The following is an 18,278-nucleotide window of genomic DNA, read 5'->3' as shown; positions in this document are numbered from 1 at the left end:
AACTCTCTCCAGCAAACTTACGGATATGATGCACCTAAGGAAAATCTATATGTATCAGATTCAAACTAATCATGTTTAAGTATGTGTATTAAGTTATGCATAATCAATATAAATATAAATATGTTTCTTTAGATAACATTCACATAATGTTTACATCATGAAAATACACCCTTGTGAAGGAGGGGTGTGCAATGTGATGGAGGGGTGACGAGGGGCTTGTAAGTAAGCCATCCTGGGATGACCAAAGTGGCATCAAGAGCTGGGATGGCCCTTACACACAGGAGTCAAGGAACCCAGTCACAATCTCTGCCCATTCCCCCACAAGGCACAATAACATGGAAGAAGTAGACTTGATAAGCCAGGAAAATAAGATTGCAGATGTAATGAAGAGGAGTGTACAGAAGACTATTTCAGATTTATGGAGGATTGTAAGAAAAGTGGTAATTTGAAGCTCGATAAGGAAGAACTCTATGAAAGCCTTGTGAGGAGATTGTAAGAAGTTCTATAGCAGATCTGTAAGGAGATAGGAATCCGTTTTATGGGAAATTTAGGATTAGCATAAATCCATTGTGAAATCAGAGGCTATCAAGATAAGTTCTATCTTCCAAACTATTCTTAGCATTATGAGTTAAATATTATAATAATCCGAATTGATGAGATGATATTTATAAATGTATTATGATTCTCACTTTAAGTTATTATTGTTGTTTCAGGACTAAATCAAGTTAAATCTCAAATGGGGAAATTACAATGTGCACTAGGAGACTTGACAATGTAGACAACGAAGATGCTGGGGAGAAACAAAGCCTTGAATCAAACATAAAAAATATCACACAAAGCAAAGACACCCCAAGAAAAATGGCCACTACTAGGTGATGAATACTAAGAGGGGCGGGGGGAGGGGGGGGGGGGTGAATTAGTATACCAAAAAATACTGTAAACAAACTCTTAAACAGTTTAGCAAATAACCGGTATAGAAGATTCACTAATAAACCGGTTAAGATAAATGCAAACCAAATAGCAAACAAAGCATTCACCCACAAGAGCACAATCACCATAACACAAGATATTTGACGTGGAAACCCAAATGGGAAAAACCACGGTGAGCAGAAACTCACAAGTAACTATCTGTAGAATAGAAACCAAACCGGTTAAGGTCATACAATGTTCTTCACCAGAACAGATCCTGTTAGGAATCTAGATCTCTGTCAGGAGATAAGTCCTGTTAAAGACTACCTTGTTAGAGGATTTCAGATCCACAATTGTGAACCACCTTGTTAGAGGATTTACAAAGGCTTTGCTGGGCCTACCCGGTTAAGGGTTTCAGACTTGTCGAAGATATTAGTAATCAACAAGTGAATGATCTAGATACTAGCACAGTATGCTTGTTTAGATCCTTGGCAGCTCATTGTTAATGCATTTCAGCATTACTTCAGTCTTCAATATCTCCACACTCTGTCTCTTCACACAGACCTAATCTTCTCTTCAATGATCGCACATAACCTTTTCTATCACACATCTCACATACATCATACATGCAAGCCCTAGACATGATGTCCTTATAAAGAAAACTGATTTCATGTCAGTCCAATAGGATTAGACTACAAGTTCCTAGGTTCAGTGCATCTAGACACATTTGGTAACACGGCACAAAATCACCGCCAAAGTGTCAGTGGATGATAACTCATCACAGAGTAATACCGGTTAATACAATATACTGATTACCGGTTTGTCAAAAATGAAGACTGGTAGATCGAAGTGTTCCGATCAAAAGTTAACTACCGCTTGGTTCCTTCATACCACTTGAGATCCTCAAACTGCTTGAGGTCTCCATACCGCTTGAGCTCTTCAGTCAATCTATGACCGGTAAACATCTTCTGCAAAATACCGATAGTCTAAAGACTACACATTCAATAATACACAATACCGATTGGAACAATTACCGGTTGAGTCATAACTCATACATAAAGAAAGTGTGTGCCCATCAATGACAATCAAAACATCATCAAAATGCCAACAATCTCTCCCTTTGGCATTGATGGCAACACTTAGGAAAATTTTGACATCTAAGTGTTTTTACAACAAAATTGCCATAATCAAAATTACTCCCCCTAAGCATATACACTATCCCTTTTGCAGAAATTACAATGTACACTACTCCCCAAAGTGGTAACATGAAAGTAAACATGAAATGGTAACATTCACCAAAATTTTAATGTACACTACTCCCCCTTTGCCAACAATGACAAAGTAATGCAGAATAACCCCTGTTTCCTTATATATAAAAATAGAGTAAATGTTCATGACAATAAGGAATGAAATTTATCAAAAACAGATTTAAAGTCCTGCATAAAAGTTTTCATGGCCAATGCCCATGACTCAAGTAATGAGGTAGCAACCTCACTTTCAGTCTGCATCTGGAATACCAGTTCTTCCATAGCATCAATGGTACTCATCTCTTGAGTTACCGTGATAGCATCCAAGTTGAGAAAACATTTCTGAAGAATCTGTAGTCTTGGCAATAAGACCAGTTCAAGCTCCTGCAAATCTCTGGTCCGGTTGCTGATCTTCGAGTCCATCCTAGCAGTCTGAAGCTGATAATGATGAACCGTTTGCCCATATGTAGTAAATGAATCATATGGCATCTTGAAGGTGTTGATGTATGCCTGGAACTCTGATTGGAGTTTATCTTTCTGTTTAAGCACATCATCACAAAATAGATGGGGTTGGCAGATTTTACTCAAAAGTAATTTGCCCTCATCCATAGTAACACTGATATCCTTCTGTTGTTTCAGTAGTTGTGACCGAAGCTCATTCAGTTTCTTGACTAAGGCAGTGTTGAGTGCTTTTTCATGATTCTTCTTGGCAGTGGCTTCAGCAACATCTTCCAAGCATTGTACCTGGTCCCCCACTACGGTACAAAGAAGTTTAAGCTTGGACAGAGAGGAATCGGTATTGGGGAGGTTGGTACCGGGAATCAGACTGGTAAGGTTGTCAACCACAGTTTGTATGACATCATGTTCCTTCTTCCTCCGCCATGCTTCCAGTCTCTCCTGAAGAAAGTTTGATGCTTTGAAGCAGCTCAGACTCATCTGTTGATTGAAGATCAATAGGACTGGTGATATCAACCTGTTTGGTTTGATCATCGGTTGCCTTAGAAGTCTCCGCTTGTTTGGTCCTCTTCTGCTCTTTTCTTTTCCTCTTCTTTCTTCTTTTGCTCCTCTTTCTTCTTCTCCATTTCTTCTTTCTTCTTGTCCTCTTCCTACTTTTTCTTCTCTTCCTCCTCCTTTTTCTCCTCTTCTTTCCTCTTCTCCTCTTCTTTCCTTTTCTCCTCTTCTTTCCTCTTCTCTTCTTCTTTCTTTTTCTCTTCCTCTTTTCTCTTGTTTTCTTCCTGCCTTTCTTTTTCTTCTTGCTCTTTCTTCATTTGTTCTTTGTCCTGCTTTTCTTTTTCAGCTTTTTCCTTGTCCTGTTTCTCTTTCTCTATGTCCGGAGTGACATCCTCATTATCTAATGCATCAACATCAATAGGTTGTTCTGTCACTCTTTCACCTTCACTGTCAAATGCCTCATCCGGTTTGCCTGGTGATCGGTCAGGTTCTTGTTCAGCCTTCATATTGGCTTCAGATACTTGGTGTAACCTAACAGCAGCTTTAGCATGTAAATGTGTGTCCTTTTCCACTTTAGAAGCTCTGCCTTCTAGTAGTCTGAGTCTTCTCCTTCTCATGAAGAAGAGGCCTTTGTTCTTATCCATTATCTCAAATAATTCTGAATTAGAAGCATCAGGAAAGTATTGAGCAAAAATTTTCTCCCCGATCTCCTGTTCTTTCTCAATGGCAATGCGCCATTTGTTATCTAAAGGATTGTACAAAGAATCTGTTGTAACCGATCTGATTTATGACGGCGACCGGTCATTAACACATAACTATTTGATGACTTCCTGATCTACTTCTTTCTCACTATCAGTAAAATCATCAAAATACTCCTTTAAATCATCAAGCACTTTCCTCTTAATATTCTTAATAGTCCTCTGACAATGTGTCATTGGCTTATAAGAGGAAATATCTATATTTACCAGTGCTGAAGTTGCAGGAACATTACCGGTAGATTTTGTCTTCTTGCTTGATTGCCTTGTCTTCTTTGGTTGAATTTCCGGTTCAGTGTCCTCTGATTCTGGTGAGCTGGTTTTGGTTTTCCGCTTTCTCTCAAAGACTTTGGCTGGAACAATCTCAGGCTTCTTCTTAGCTGGTGACCACTTGGTTACTTTTGGACTGGCAGAGGTAACTGGTGCAGATACTGATGGCACTGCTTTGCCCTTTTTCTGTTTTGGGTCTTCAACCGATGTGACCCTCTCCAAGTAGGTACCGGTTCTCTTTTTCTTAGCATCCAGTGGTGAGGCAAGTAGGGTAGAGGCATACCCGATCAATAGTTCATTCACCACTTCATAACCCATAGGTTCAACTGCTTCCTTTCTCGGTTCCACCACTTCCATTATGCATTCATCTGCCTTTATTGTGAAGCAGATGTCATCTTTATATTCCTTCACAATATCATCAGATATCCTCATTCTTTGGTTCATTTTCCGCTTGAATTCATTGAAATATTTGTTTAGAACCTCAGGATATCCAGTTCCCACTACTCGTAGACTTTCCTTGATTTGCCTGGAAACCGGTAGGTCAACAGACCATTGCACATCACCTACTCTAGGGAAATAACCTTGAAAGTAGAAGAATAAACCGACCAGAAGTTGTCCAAACCTAAACCTTAGAGCATTATCTTGTTTGATGGAGTTTAGGTTCAGTAGCAATTGCTTCTGTAGATAGGTACATAGGTCAAATGTAGTGTCTTCCTTGATCATTCTATAAGCGGCATTCACTGCAGCAGTAGGGACAAAATTCATTCTGCTGGCATAGAATATCTGGTAACCAATTACCATGCAAGCATATTTCACCAGATCATCTTTGATGGTGTTGACGGTCATCGCCTGTTGGTCACTCACAGAACCGGTGAGCTTTGTCGTTTCCGTTTTGGTGACCTTCCTTAGAGCTGGCACCTCTCCAGTATTACAGAAACTGGTGACGACATGAATTGCTTCTGGTGTGATGTCATGCGTTCGCTCAAGATACATTTTATCACCATGTACTCTGCTAAGGATGATGCGGATATGTTCTTCTGTGAACTCTTCGAGAAAGTATACCGCATTATGCAATTTCATCTTCTCAAGGACACTGTACTCAGGTTTGATCTTCTTATCATCCCCACAGAACAAACTTAGTTGGGAATGAATCACTAGGGATCCTAGGTCTTCCAATTTACAGTCAATATACCCTGAAATATCTTCCTCAACAATAACTCTGGCAGGTATTTGAGATAGGGCATTGTATTTTTCTTTCTTTTGAAGGAAATCAACTGAATCTACAGGTGCACTAGAACTAAAGTGTGATGCAGAAGCCATGATAAGAAAGAAATTCGAGAAATACCTTCACAATCCGAAATTTAGGGTTTTGCAAATGTCTCCCACAATACACCACTTTGGTTGCTAGATTACCGCTTAGTGTTCTTCACTGATAGATTGAAAAAGATCTTTGGATTCCTTTGCAAGATTTTTGAATTCACTTTGAATCGCTAGAGGAATCGCTCTTTGTTGCTCTGCTCTTGAAAATTCTTCTCTCGAAAACTGATAAGTGATAATGACGACGAAAATCCCTTTTTAACAACTTCTCACCTACCATAATAAATGCATCACCGCTAGGGCACAAACCCTAATTTTGCCTTTTTACCACTTCAAATCTTCTTCCGATTGACAGGTAACATATACTGGTTAAGGTCTTTACCGATATAAACCAGGGGTTCGAAATAAGTAATCTGGAGAACTGCAGCTGATCTGATCTGGCTTAACTCTTTGTTTTTGGTTATTAATCTAGTAAAATGTGGCTCCTTAAATAACCATAAAAGTAGACTAGGATTCTTTTTACATCAAAAAATAAAATCATTAATTGAGGCTACTATAATTCCAGTAGGAATATAAACAAAATCTTAAAACATAGGCTTCAAATGTCAAGATGTATTGAGAAATTGTCATCCTTGAATCTCCATATTTCCTTGGGAATGAGTAAGAGCCAATTCCAGTGTCAAAGATGTTATTGAAGTAGCATTTGATATATTAGTTATATGCTAAATGAGACAGGTTAATCTCCGAATGGCATAATCTTGACTTTCGAGTACTATCTGATTTCAATTGAATTGCTTAAAACCTCCAAGGTTAAAAAGAATAATTCACCAGTGGTAAAATTGAAATTTTTGGCAATTTCAGTTGCATGGCTTAAAACCCACCAGATAGAATGTGCATTCAATCAATAAAAGTAATCACTTCTTAAATCTAATCATTCATGATCCTAATACAAATGAAGCACAATATGATATGCAATACAAGTACCATAAGAAAACTATCATTTCAAATGAGCTAATATAATATAGCATATGGATAAAAAAAATTGCCATCCATCTTCTGCAACAGTAATATAGGCATAAGGAGAATGGTAGTATTATTCAATCCAATATATATGTTACTGTTATTTTATTTATCAATTATAGTCATTTCCATTTCTACTTACTAGTAGGAGTGATCACTTGCTTTTCAGTGAACGGAAGATGCCCCAGACCATTCTCAACAACCTGATTAGACAGTGAAGTAATATTGTTTTTTAAATAAAAATGAATTGGTATAAAAAGACCATGTCTTGTATACTTCAAAATGTTTATCTACCTAAAGACATATTAGATAAATAAAGGTTACCAGTCGAATAAGACGATCAGAATAAAAAACAAAATCATGTGTTGTGGTTTGACGATCTCGTATTAATGTATGCATCCCACGAATCTGCCACATTAGATGCATTCAACTTGTAACTGATTTTATATAAATTGGTGTTCAACTTTTGCTAGCAAAGCAAAAAAATCTAGCACCTTATTAGACCCAGTTCCAATTAAACCTCCAAATGCTACAGTTATCGTCCCCTTCTCAAATATTCAATCCAAATGATTTTCTTGGCAGAACACTTGCATAATAATGGCATAAGAAACAACCAGCCTTACTGCAAAGTTGGAAATTTACATAAATAAAATTTCTTATACCTGGAAATTTGTTTGTATGACAAAAACATTAGGATAAATCTTGCATAGATCATGTTGCTCAAGCTTTGTCTCAATGTGTTGCACAATAAGATTGATTGCAACATGGTTGTCTCCTCCACGGGGAATAATAACATCAGCATACTTTTTTGATGGCAATACAAAATCATCAAATGCTGGCTTTACAAATTTTGCATACTGCAGAAAAGCATAACACAAGACATGACTACCAGAATTATAAGGGCACTCAGAACATAGACAAAGGCTTGAAAGGTTCTGTTTGCAATGTAAATGAATTGAAAATGGTCTAATCACTAACAAATATCTTTACCTGAGATGCAATAAATAAAAACCCATTGGAATTTTTTGGCCAACTCAGCAACTTAGTTTAATAAACAGATAAACAGACACCATGGTTCTCCAAAACAAATTTTCAAGACTCCAAAAAAAAAGCTATTTTAATAACAATTGAAAATCCAGAACAAGGTGATCTTAGCATTACTTGCCTGCTCAAGAACAGAATTCACATCTCTACCTCTCTCAACTGTATCACGTCTTATCCTCCTAGCAAGCCTTACATCAGCATCTGCTTCAGAGAACCCAAGATGCAATTAGCGTAATTACGACTTCACATTTATATAAGAAAATATAGATAAACAATGATAGACATATAAACCAAGATTGAAGTTCTTCAGTATTACAAAATACAAACACATGATACACATGACTGGTTAAAAAAATTTATCACTACATTCAAGAATTTTGCTTCAGAATGACAACTCAGCAAGATTAAGTGTGATAACTAAATGGACCACTCAAAACATCAAGAAAGGAAACAATCTAACGGAAAAACAATTAATAACACTGGAGGAAAATGATTGATGATTACACTTGTCAGAATATCTTCAATAAAAACCAGAGTAATTTGCAAAGTAAAAGGAAATACAAAACGCCAATTAAGTGAAGAAATGGAATGAAATATGTTGTAATATTATCATGACAGGAATCAGAGAAAAGCAAATAAACTACAAAATTGCATATAAGAATATGCAAGGTTTGTGTACAGATCCACATAATAATCAAGTCTGAAGCTGCCATATTGGCTACATCAACCAAACTTAAAAGAACATGATATCATCTCTTAAGATACGATACACGCAATATAAATAAGTCCAGAAAGTGAGCAGGAAATAATGACCTGTGTCAACAAAGATCTTCATATTCATCATGTCACGTACACGAGCATCATGAAAAACTAAAATTCCCTCCAGAATAATGACATCTGATACATTTACCTGATTAACAAAAAAAAAGTGAGTCAACAAAATTTGCATTGGGGTGCTATCATCTTCCATAAAAAGGTTTAGAATATGCTCCATGCAATGTATTGAGAGGGGCATCACTCTGAGTATAAATACTAGAATAATTTTTTGATGTTTGTTACTTTCTAATAGTTTGTGGTCTACTGATAATTGTGTTTGTCATTGGTAAATTTGGGAACCAATCACTTCCTGAATATCACTGTCCAGAAACAACACTTTCATGGAAAAAAACCTTTCTACAGATCTACTTATCCTAGACTTGGCCATTTAAATATTAACAAATCTACATATCAGTAAATGGTCAGAACTCAGAATTTTCTTGTAGTTGAATTTATATCATGTCCTATTCATTCAAGATCTTCAGGAAACATCAACAGTTGATGGCTGCTTTATAGACCTAATATCCATCCCTTTCTTAAATGGCACACTTGCTTCTCTAATTTGATGAAATCATGCACATAATCTTGATAAATGGGCCCACTGAAATTTCCAATTCTCCACTACATGATAGTTGTCAACGAACATTGAATGTCTTTAGCTTCTTCTTTCCCAAAAATATCAAAATGTTGTTCCGCCAAGGTAAAATTTGCAGCTCAAACATCATCCCTGTAATGCCCCTCCAGGAATCATTCTTATGATAGTTATGTTAAATGCTAATGAATCTCATGTGTGCTTTTGACTTTCTTAATGATGATTGAATTCCTCTTGATTGAGTTATGTTATGATGATTTGATATATGTTGGTTATGCACTTTATCTTTATGGATGATTAGATGTTAGATTTTATTCATGTGAACTGACCCATGGACTGACATATTTGCTAAACTTACGAGATGTATCATGTGTGGATTTCATGTTATGTGTTTGGTTCTGTACGGGGTGTGAGGGGATGATCTTCCGTCACTCACTTCAAAGAGACACGGAATGTCACGATTCCCCTTCACCGATGTGCGTGTAATTGCTAGTTATATGTATGTTATTTGTATATGTGCTTTTCTCGATGATGCAGGGTTGCAGGTATAAGGCATCGACTCCACCTGGTTCTCAGGTCTAAGCGTTCCTACATAATCCCAATGGAAGTTGTGGGAGATAGCATAAGGCCCGATGTTCATACCCTTAGCCTTGCTCGGTAATAGAGCAGTGTCCTTTGTTAGTGGCAATAATCCGATGTCCTTGGTATGCAGTGTATGTGTTTGTTTATGTGTTGAGTATAGGTCCATTGTTTTCATTGTGTTGGTAGATTTTAACGGTAAATTTATTATAAGGTGTTATTTATATTTGATAAGAGTTTAATTAGTTACTCTTTCTTGTGTGTATTAAAATATATATATATATATTTTATATATATATATATATATATATATATATATGTGTGTGTGTGTGTGTTGTAGCGATAATACCTTTCTATTTATTAATAAATTAATATTAATGCTTAAAATAAATAAATTAATATTAGTGTTTTATTTAAATAAATTAAAATTAAAGCTTTATCTATTTATGCATTAAGTTGTTATTTAATTGTTGAAATAAACTAAAATATAAAATAAATTTAATGAAATTTAAATTAAACTTATTAAAATTTTAGAAAGGTTTATTTTGGAACTATTGTGAAGTCGTGTTTTTTGGGGTGAAGTTTCCCCATGTAGTTTGGGATGAAATAATTTACAATTCCGGAAAATTTCAAAAGGAGGGGGTTCTCATTTCTATGGCTTATTGGGGAAAAGATTTTAAAAATTTACAAAGAAGGGTTTTGAAGAAATTTCTGGAGTTTTGGGGGGTTTGTGTTTGCCTGTGATTTGTCGGATTTTGGATTGTGAAGCTATGGATTTTGGGGATTCAAGGTTTGCTTCTGCATTTGTCTTCCAGGATTGCAAATAGAGGTAGGGGTTTAATCCCATTTTTGTTTGTGAAATTTCCTTTGAAAGATTTGTAAGGAAAATTAAAATTGGTTTTTTTTTGTTTTTTTTTTTAAAGAATTGGTTGAATCTGCTTGGAATTTCTTCTAAATATTTTAGATTGAATATTTTGGGGTTTCATCTTAAAATTTTAATTTTGTGATTTAAAAACAATAAACAAAAAAAAAGAGAATTTATTTAATTTACAATTCTTGATCTATTTGTGATTATCTGTGATGGTGTTCTGTGCAAACCCAGACGTGGATAACACACGGATGGTGGAAGTTCCACCAACTGTGGGCATCCACGATGGTGGGATCCCCACCCACCATGGCACCCACGATGGTGGACAGCTCCACCACTGTCGTGGGGAGTTCCACGGTTCTGCAAAACAACGGATTCCGATTTTTAAAGAATAGCTATTTTTAATTACTATTAAATAATTCCCTTTGGAAATTTATATTATTTTATGAAATTTGTTTATATATATATATTTTTTAATATGTTTATTCAATCTTTTGTAAATTATTATGTTGAAAATCTACAAAGTAATGGGTTATTAGTTATTTTTGGTCAAAATTATCTGTTTGGAGGATTATATTGGAATAATGTTTTTAAATGGGAATTGCGTGCTATATGAGTTTTAAATGTATTTATTAAAATAAGTTTATGGCTTTAATGATTATTAACTTGTATTATTTTTTTATGAGGATGCTATAGTTATGTTGCTTGTTTTTATGTCAGCACTCATCATTTCCCATCAGTGGTTCTGTAAACGTGAGTTGTCTTGTGTCAATCATTTTGGTTTCCTCTTGTGTGCTATACCTGAGTAGAGGATGAATGTGGCTTACTGTAATGGTGGTTTTTGTATTGGATTTTTTTGAGAAGTTATTTGGCCAAAGTTACTTTATGTCTTTGATGTGAATATTATTGACTTTGAAATTGTTTTGATGTTTAATTAAACCAAACCCTTGACCTTTAATGTTATAGTCACCTAAACCAATAGGTGTCAGGGTTTTGCATTGTTCCACGGCCGTTGGAGAAGGGGAGACGGGGGGACGGGCGGACGAGCTTTGGGGATGGGGGGACAAAGGGAAAAAGTTTCGGGGATGGGTTTCGGGGGCGGGGGGACTTGGACCTAGAATGCCTTTTATGTTGTCTTGGCCCGAATGTCTTTCTGGGGCTCCAGATGTTGGTCTTTGAGCTATATCTTTATTGTCAGTAATATGATACTCATATTTCTGCATTGGTGTTACTTATGGATAGCTATGGTGGTTTATCAGTAACCTGGTATTATAACATTACTCTCCTTATGGGATTGAGCCATGTTGTGCTCTTTGATGGAAGCTATTGTATTTGATGTTTATGTGGTTGAGATGCGATGTTATTTAAGATTGGGTTGGATCTCATTATATTGGTTGTTTGATGGTGTTTCATCTGTTACCTTTGGATTGGATTTGGGTAGGCTTAGTGTTATGAGGGGGAGTGGCTTCCAAGTGGGGGTCGGCGCCCAAAGTGGCTGCCAAGATAACCCATTGGAAGTTTTGCTTAATAAGTGATAACCTAAATGATGAATTAGGGGGGGTTGGGTAGTGTTGGTGTCTGTTTTATCATCTACCAAACATTAGGATAGGATACCCGAAGGTATTCTATCCTCTCCTGAAAAATCACTACTGATTCCAAGGTCTATATGTGCGAACAAGCGACTTTAGTGGAATAGCTTCTTGGGTAGTGTATGCTGAAATTTTCAAGGGGGACTTAGATGGATATAGCAATTTAGGTTCTTCTTTCTTTTTTTTGGGGGGGGAATTTTCTGGGATTTAGACTTTCAAAAGAAAGGGAAAAAGAGATAGGGTTCAGGAAGGCTAATCTAATCCTACAAATTCTGGAGACAGTATCAACTGGATGCTTTCGAGAAACCAAACCTTGCTTCACCAAACTAGGGACAACTACACAAGGCCAGTGCAATCTTCAATGGGTTGTGCTTATGATCGAGATGTTGGGATATACAGGGGATGGGCTCAGACTAACTTTGCACAGTAGAATGGAAATCATCCATTTACCAAAAGTATGAGCGGAAATACACCATCAATTGATACTTATCAAATCCTTCATTCAAATTAACAACAATGAAAGCAAATCTAAATTATTTCTAACTAAGTGTTGAGGCAATTGAAACCATGCAAATCATTCAAATAATAGAGATTACAAAGCAGCGCACATGCAATATATTATCTGGAAATGACCTTAAGCAACAATACATCAAAAACCTCACACTTTTCAAATGAGAGGAGGCAACCTTATATAGTTTCTCAAAAATAAATGAATGGCCGAGATCAAACAGTGATCAAGGGCCAAGATTGAAAGTCCTAAACCCTAATTAGGGTTTCCCGAAATACTATCAGTTCAAGCAAACGAAAGAGTGACAAGTGGCGCAGCTGCTAATTTTACTGAGGTGAGTGGCCACTTTCCTCTTTCAGAGATTCAACGTATCTGGACACCACGAGCTTGACCTCCTCCATGGTGACACTTGGCAAACCGCCAATCTGGAAGTCGATGAGATCCACATCGTCAGCGCATGTGGCAGGATGCCTTCCCACTCCACTGCTTGGGTGAGGAAGTTGTCATCGATGGAGAGGAAGTTTGCAATCTTCGAAAGATCGCCTTTGTTAATCACCCCTAAATCTCGGAAGAAGCTTGCCTGAATCCTGGCTCTCAGGTTCTCTACTTGTAAATGCTTCTCCCTTAGGCTTTCCTTCTGCCAGATCTTTGACGCCACACGGAATACCTTGCCCAAGATCTCTCTAACCCTTGCCTCTGTCTCAAAACACTTGGTCTCGGATTTCTTCAGAACCTCAATCCGAGTGACCAGAGCATAGTACCACGTGCCGAAGTCGTACCTGTCTCCTATCTGTATGATGCCTGCATCCACTAAGCTCTTCTTTGACATGCCTCGGATAACCTTCAGGTGAGGGAGTATTTCATTCTGAATTTCATCCACTTCTTCCCAATTGGATGACAGATCCTGGATACGATCAATCAACAAAGAAGTTGCCTCATGTGCTGATACTAAGTTTTCTACTAGGGTGTCAGCACGTATCACAGCGTCTGAAATCCACTCCTTTTCTTGAGTGTATGATCCCTTCATCTCATCATAGTCCTTCATTGATCCCTGCTGAAGAGGTTGTGGTGGAGTAGTTGGGACTTCATGGTTGAGCGGGCTGATAAGATGGAGAACATACTTCCTCCACTGCTGGTTCTCTTCTTCCACTTTCTTCCTCTTTTCTTTCTCATGAGCTAGCCTCGTCTTTAGAACATTACAGGAGTCATCAAAATATTGGATCTCCTAGTCCTGGGTAGGCTTACCCATCTCTATGGTGGTAATCTTGTAGTCATCTACGGTGACATTGTCCCTAGTCTTCCCTTCTTTGGGCACTGCTATCTGGACTGCCCTGAATCCGGCACTGTCTCTCTGAATCAGGGAGAACTTCCTGGTTGGTTTGGGCAGTTTAGCTACGGTGGGTTCATTCACCTTCTCCAGGAATGCTGCGGTAACCTCCTCGGTTGAGGGGACATCCTTGGGAACCTTGGCCTTTATCCTTGCTCTCAGCCAATCAGGAATGGTTGATTGTTCTACAATGTTCCGATCAAACTCATCGTCTGCTTCTCCTGGGTTCGCTAGTATGTCATCCAAGAAGATTGTAGGGGCTTCATCCTGCCCCCTGTCTAGAGTTCGGAAGACCTTCTCCACCACTTCTTCAATTGGCTGGGAAAGCACTCTTACTTCATCATCACTCACATAGATGTTCATCTCTTGTTCCCCAATTGTACTCTGATCAGGCGCAATGGAAGCAGCACTTAGAATGGAGTGACTTTCGCCGGATTCTCTTCTCTCAACTACAGCCCTTTTCCTTGTGCACTTTGTGGAGCTTCCACCCAACTCCTTTCTCTTTCGAGATCCAACACTTTCTGGATTCCGAGCATCACCGACAGACGTCCAAGGGTGGACGGACAGAGTATCATCTACTCCCATTAATTCATAAGTTAGAACCACACCTTTGGCCTTCAACTGTTTTGTCTTTTCAGACAGCCACCACCTTGACTACTCAACCACTGACCTCATGAGGTCTGCTAGATCTTATTTTTCTCCCTCTGTCCAATCTATCAAGACTAAAGGTTCATTCTTCATCTTCTCAAAACCTGGCTGCTGAAGTTCTAGGCTTTCTTCTACCTGATCGGCAATTTTGAATACTTCCGTTGCTCTAACCATACTTAAAGGAATTCTTGACCAGAACCTCTTCCGGATCTCGAAAGTATCGGCTACATTAGCCCAGTAGTCTTCCTGATCCAGTCTGTGCTCAAACGTTGTCCCTTCGATCTTCTTTATCCTATGGAATGGATCGAAATCCTTTCTTGCCTTGTATTGGTAGAAGGGATACCAGGCTAGTTCTTTCTCAGCGGTAGCTGCAGCCTGTGATGATGGACATGTTTCCAGCCCATTACCAATTGTAAGTGAGGATGTCCCTGCCTTCTTCTGCTTATCCCTTTGAATCACTATATACTCCTCCAATTGTCTCACAACCTCGAGCAACACCACTCGGTTGGTAGGGTAAGCTGGAAGCTTGTATGGAGGACCAGAGAATCACTGAATTCGGAGGTAAGTGAACTTTGGATATTGGATGTACCAACACCCGAACCGACCAATGAAGTCCATAGACTCTTGAGAGAGCCTCTGGTGCAGACCACCTTGAAGGGTCCAGGTAATGTGCATCAGGAAGGCATCATTCACCCTTTTGAAATGGAACTTCTCCTCCATATGGAGCTGGGGATAGCAATCATATACCGGAAATTGGTTCTCCTTGTTCCCAACTTCTCCTCTACAAGTGAGACCTTTGTACCTGTAGGTCCTGGCTAAAGAATAGAACAAGTAAGAACTCATGAAGAAAGTCCTATTTGCCTCCAGATTCCTTAGTTGGCTGTCTAGGTTGTTGCTGATCATACGGGCCCAGTCTATCATTTTTACTCCATTGATTATTTCATTAATGAAATAATACATCCAGGGTTCCAATGGAGCTCCCTGAGGATTTCCTATTATTCTATTGAGCAAGACAATCATGTCCCCAATGTCCTCCTTGAAGTATGCTCGCACTAGGCTCTTTCTCTGGAGTTCGGAGGCGCCCTTCCTCAGCTTATCTAGCCAGGAATGATTAACTATGGCATCATATTCTTCCAGGTGATCATGGTACAGACTGTCAGCTTCGTCCTTGGTCATATATACTGTGTTGTGGTACTCAGGGATTCTGAAGGCCTCTTTGATGGCCTCATCGCTGACATTCGCCAACACTCTTCCATCAGGTGCAACAATATCCTTACCGATGGGGTTGTAGTGTTTGGCACATTCAACTACTAGTTCATTGCACTGCATGGTGGGGAGGAAGCCGGCAGCATGCACGATACCACTTCATCATTTTTCGCGCAATGGTGGTAGGCACAAGGTTGTCCAGACCAAACATTCGCTTCTTAAACTCCCTCAGATTGATGTGTCCGAGGTTGGTGTCGCTGATGTTCTTCCACTTGGAAGTCATCCTCAACTCTGGAGGAGCATCTTTATCTACCTGGAACTTCATGGTGCTTAAGACCTGTAGATGAATGATGAGAACTTTAAGTTAGAAAATCTTTGCAAAATTTCGAAAAAAAAAAAGGGGCCACGAAATGGCTAAGTGTTGGAAAATTTTCCATTTTTCACTCTCATACTTAGCCACAAAAATTGAATTTCCACCTCCAGACCTTCAACCTTGAGGTCGGTTGAAGTCACCATCAAGTGTTAGAACTTTCAAAAAAATTTCATACTTAGCCAAAAAAAATGATTTTCTTTCTCCAAAATTTTCGAAAAAATCATTTATTAAATTCTGGAAAATATTCAGAAAATTCACAATTTTAATTTCACCTCTGACTTGGATAGGAGTAAGGCTAGACTTTTCTCCAAAAAATTGAGAAAATTTAGAAAAGATGCCTTTCTCCAGAAATCTGTAAGCCTTCTGCCAAAAATATTATCCCACTTCCAGCAATATCTAGAATTTCCTCCAGATGATCTTCAAACTGACATACTTTACTAAGCTCTCCTTAGTAATTTTGAACTTCTTGGTATAATAATGAATTTGATAATGAAGTATTTGTAGACAAGGTTTAAGCAAAACCCCTAAAATCATCCAACTCATACTTCTAATTCTAAAAAAAACTTTCTATTTTGATTTAAGTTTGAAGATATTCATTAATCCTCCAATATTCCCTTTCAAAAAACTTTCCATTTTGAATTAATATCTCAATAACTTTTTAATATTCTCTCAATATTCTCAAAAAAAACTTTCCATTTTGGATTTTTTTTGAGGATTTTTTTTTTATTGAGATATTTTTTCATTTTGGATTTAATTTTGAAATCTCTGGGGATTTTGTGACATCATGTTGACTTTGTTTGACCTTCTATGTGTAGGTTGATTTTTCGAATTTTATTTCCATCTTTTCAAATTTTGGCGGACTTTGCCAACCTCTCCAAGGTATGGCGGACTTTGGCTAGAACTCGTTCACCTCGGGCGGACTTTGGTGACCTCTCCTCAAGGTTCTCCTAGCCTATGGCGGACTTTGGATGTTGCTCCCAAGGCATGGCGGACTTTGGTGTTGACTCCTCCTTGGGCGAACTTTAGGCAAGGTTCTCTCGTCTTGGACGGACTTTGGAGACACCTCCTCATGGCTCTCTATTAAAGTGAAAATTTGACTAAGGCATTGGGGCGGACTTTGACCCTTGCTCCCACATGACCTCCATCAAGGTGGGGCGGACTTTAGCCTTAGCACCTTCATGGTCTCCTCTCCAACCTTGGGCAGACTTCAACCTTAGCCCCTTCATGGCTTCTTAAGCTTTGGCGGACTTTAGCTTGGCCTCTTCATGGCCCCTTCAACCTTGGGCGGACTTTAGCTTGGCCTCTTCATGGCCCCTTCAACCCATGGCGGACTTTGGAGTAGGCACACATGTGACCTCCATTGGCATGGCGGACTTTAACCTTAGCACCCACATGACCTCCATTATGCAGGGCGGACTTGGAGCTTGGCACCCACGTAGCCTCTTCAGCCTTGGGTGGACTTCAACCCTTGCTCCTCCATGATCTCTTTAGGTGGGGCGGACTTTAGAGTGGGCACCCATGTGACCTCCAAACTCATGGCAGACTTTAGGCAAGGCACCCACATGGTCACCCTAAGGCATGGCGGACTTTAATGAGAGCACCCACACAACCTCCTAAGGCATGGCGGACTTCATGCAAGGCTCCTCCATGGCCTCTTCAACCTTCGTGATGGGGTTTGAACCTGCAGAAACACTTCAAAACCCTTGTTAGCCAGACTTAGAAGAATTTTCAAAGAAATTTCAAAATTTCACAGTTTAATCTAATTTAACCGGATTAACTTGAAATTTGAAATCCGTGCTTAGGTGGATCATCTGAAAAAGCAAAAAGCCTAAAATCTAGGGATTAAGCTTTTGAGATCAAAACTTGGAATTTTCGGGTTCCGGTCGAAGCTGGTCAGTAGTACAAGTGTAAACCCTAGGTTTGCATCCTGAAAAAGCAAAAAGCCTAAAATCTAGGGATTTAGCTTTTTTAGGTCAAAACTTGGAATTTTTGAGTTCCGGTCGAAGCAGGTCAGTGGCACAAGTGTAAACCCTAGGTTTACATCCCGAAAAAGCAAAAAGCCTAAAATCTAGGGATTTAGCTTTTTTAGGTCAAAACTTGGAATTTTTGAGTTCCGCTCGAAGCAGGTCAGTGGCACAAGTGTAAACCCTAGGTTTGCATCCCGAAAAAGCAAAAAGCAAACATCCCTAAAAAATAGGGAAAACTTTCTAAAAATAGCCATACCGGGGATTGGGCTAAAAATGCCAAAAACGAAACTTC

General features: G+C 38.6%; 1 protein-coding gene across 3 annotated transcripts in view; it reads right to left on the bottom strand.

Annotated features, from left to right (window-relative positions):
- LOC131074935 (uridine/cytidine kinase UKL1, chloroplastic) overlaps positions 1–18,278 on the bottom strand; it is a 214,480-nt gene that overhangs the window by 22,807 nt on the left and 173,395 nt on the right. For all 3 annotated transcript variants that reach the window (XM_058011677.1, XM_058011678.2, XM_058011679.2), the window contains 5 exons: positions 8,327–8,423; positions 7,635–7,714; positions 7,132–7,326; positions 6,794–6,877; positions 6,612–6,672 (listed from right to left, as the gene is read on the bottom strand). In XM_058011677.1, the coding sequence (XP_057867660.1) occupies positions 6,612–6,672; positions 6,794–6,877; positions 7,132–7,326; positions 7,635–7,714; positions 8,327–8,423 (517 nt within the window). The remainder of the gene's footprint in view (positions 1–6,611; positions 6,673–6,793; positions 6,878–7,131; positions 7,327–7,634; positions 7,715–8,326; positions 8,424–18,278) is intronic.

This window comes from Cryptomeria japonica, chromosome 5, assembly GCF_030272615.1.
Source record: "Cryptomeria japonica chromosome 5, Sugi_1.0, whole genome shotgun sequence".
NCBI classification, from domain to species: Eukaryota; Viridiplantae; Streptophyta; class Pinopsida; order Cupressales; family Cupressaceae; genus Cryptomeria; species Cryptomeria japonica.
The sequence above is the reverse complement of the archived record's forward strand: the minus strand, read 5'-3'. Positions and strand labels throughout refer to the sequence as shown.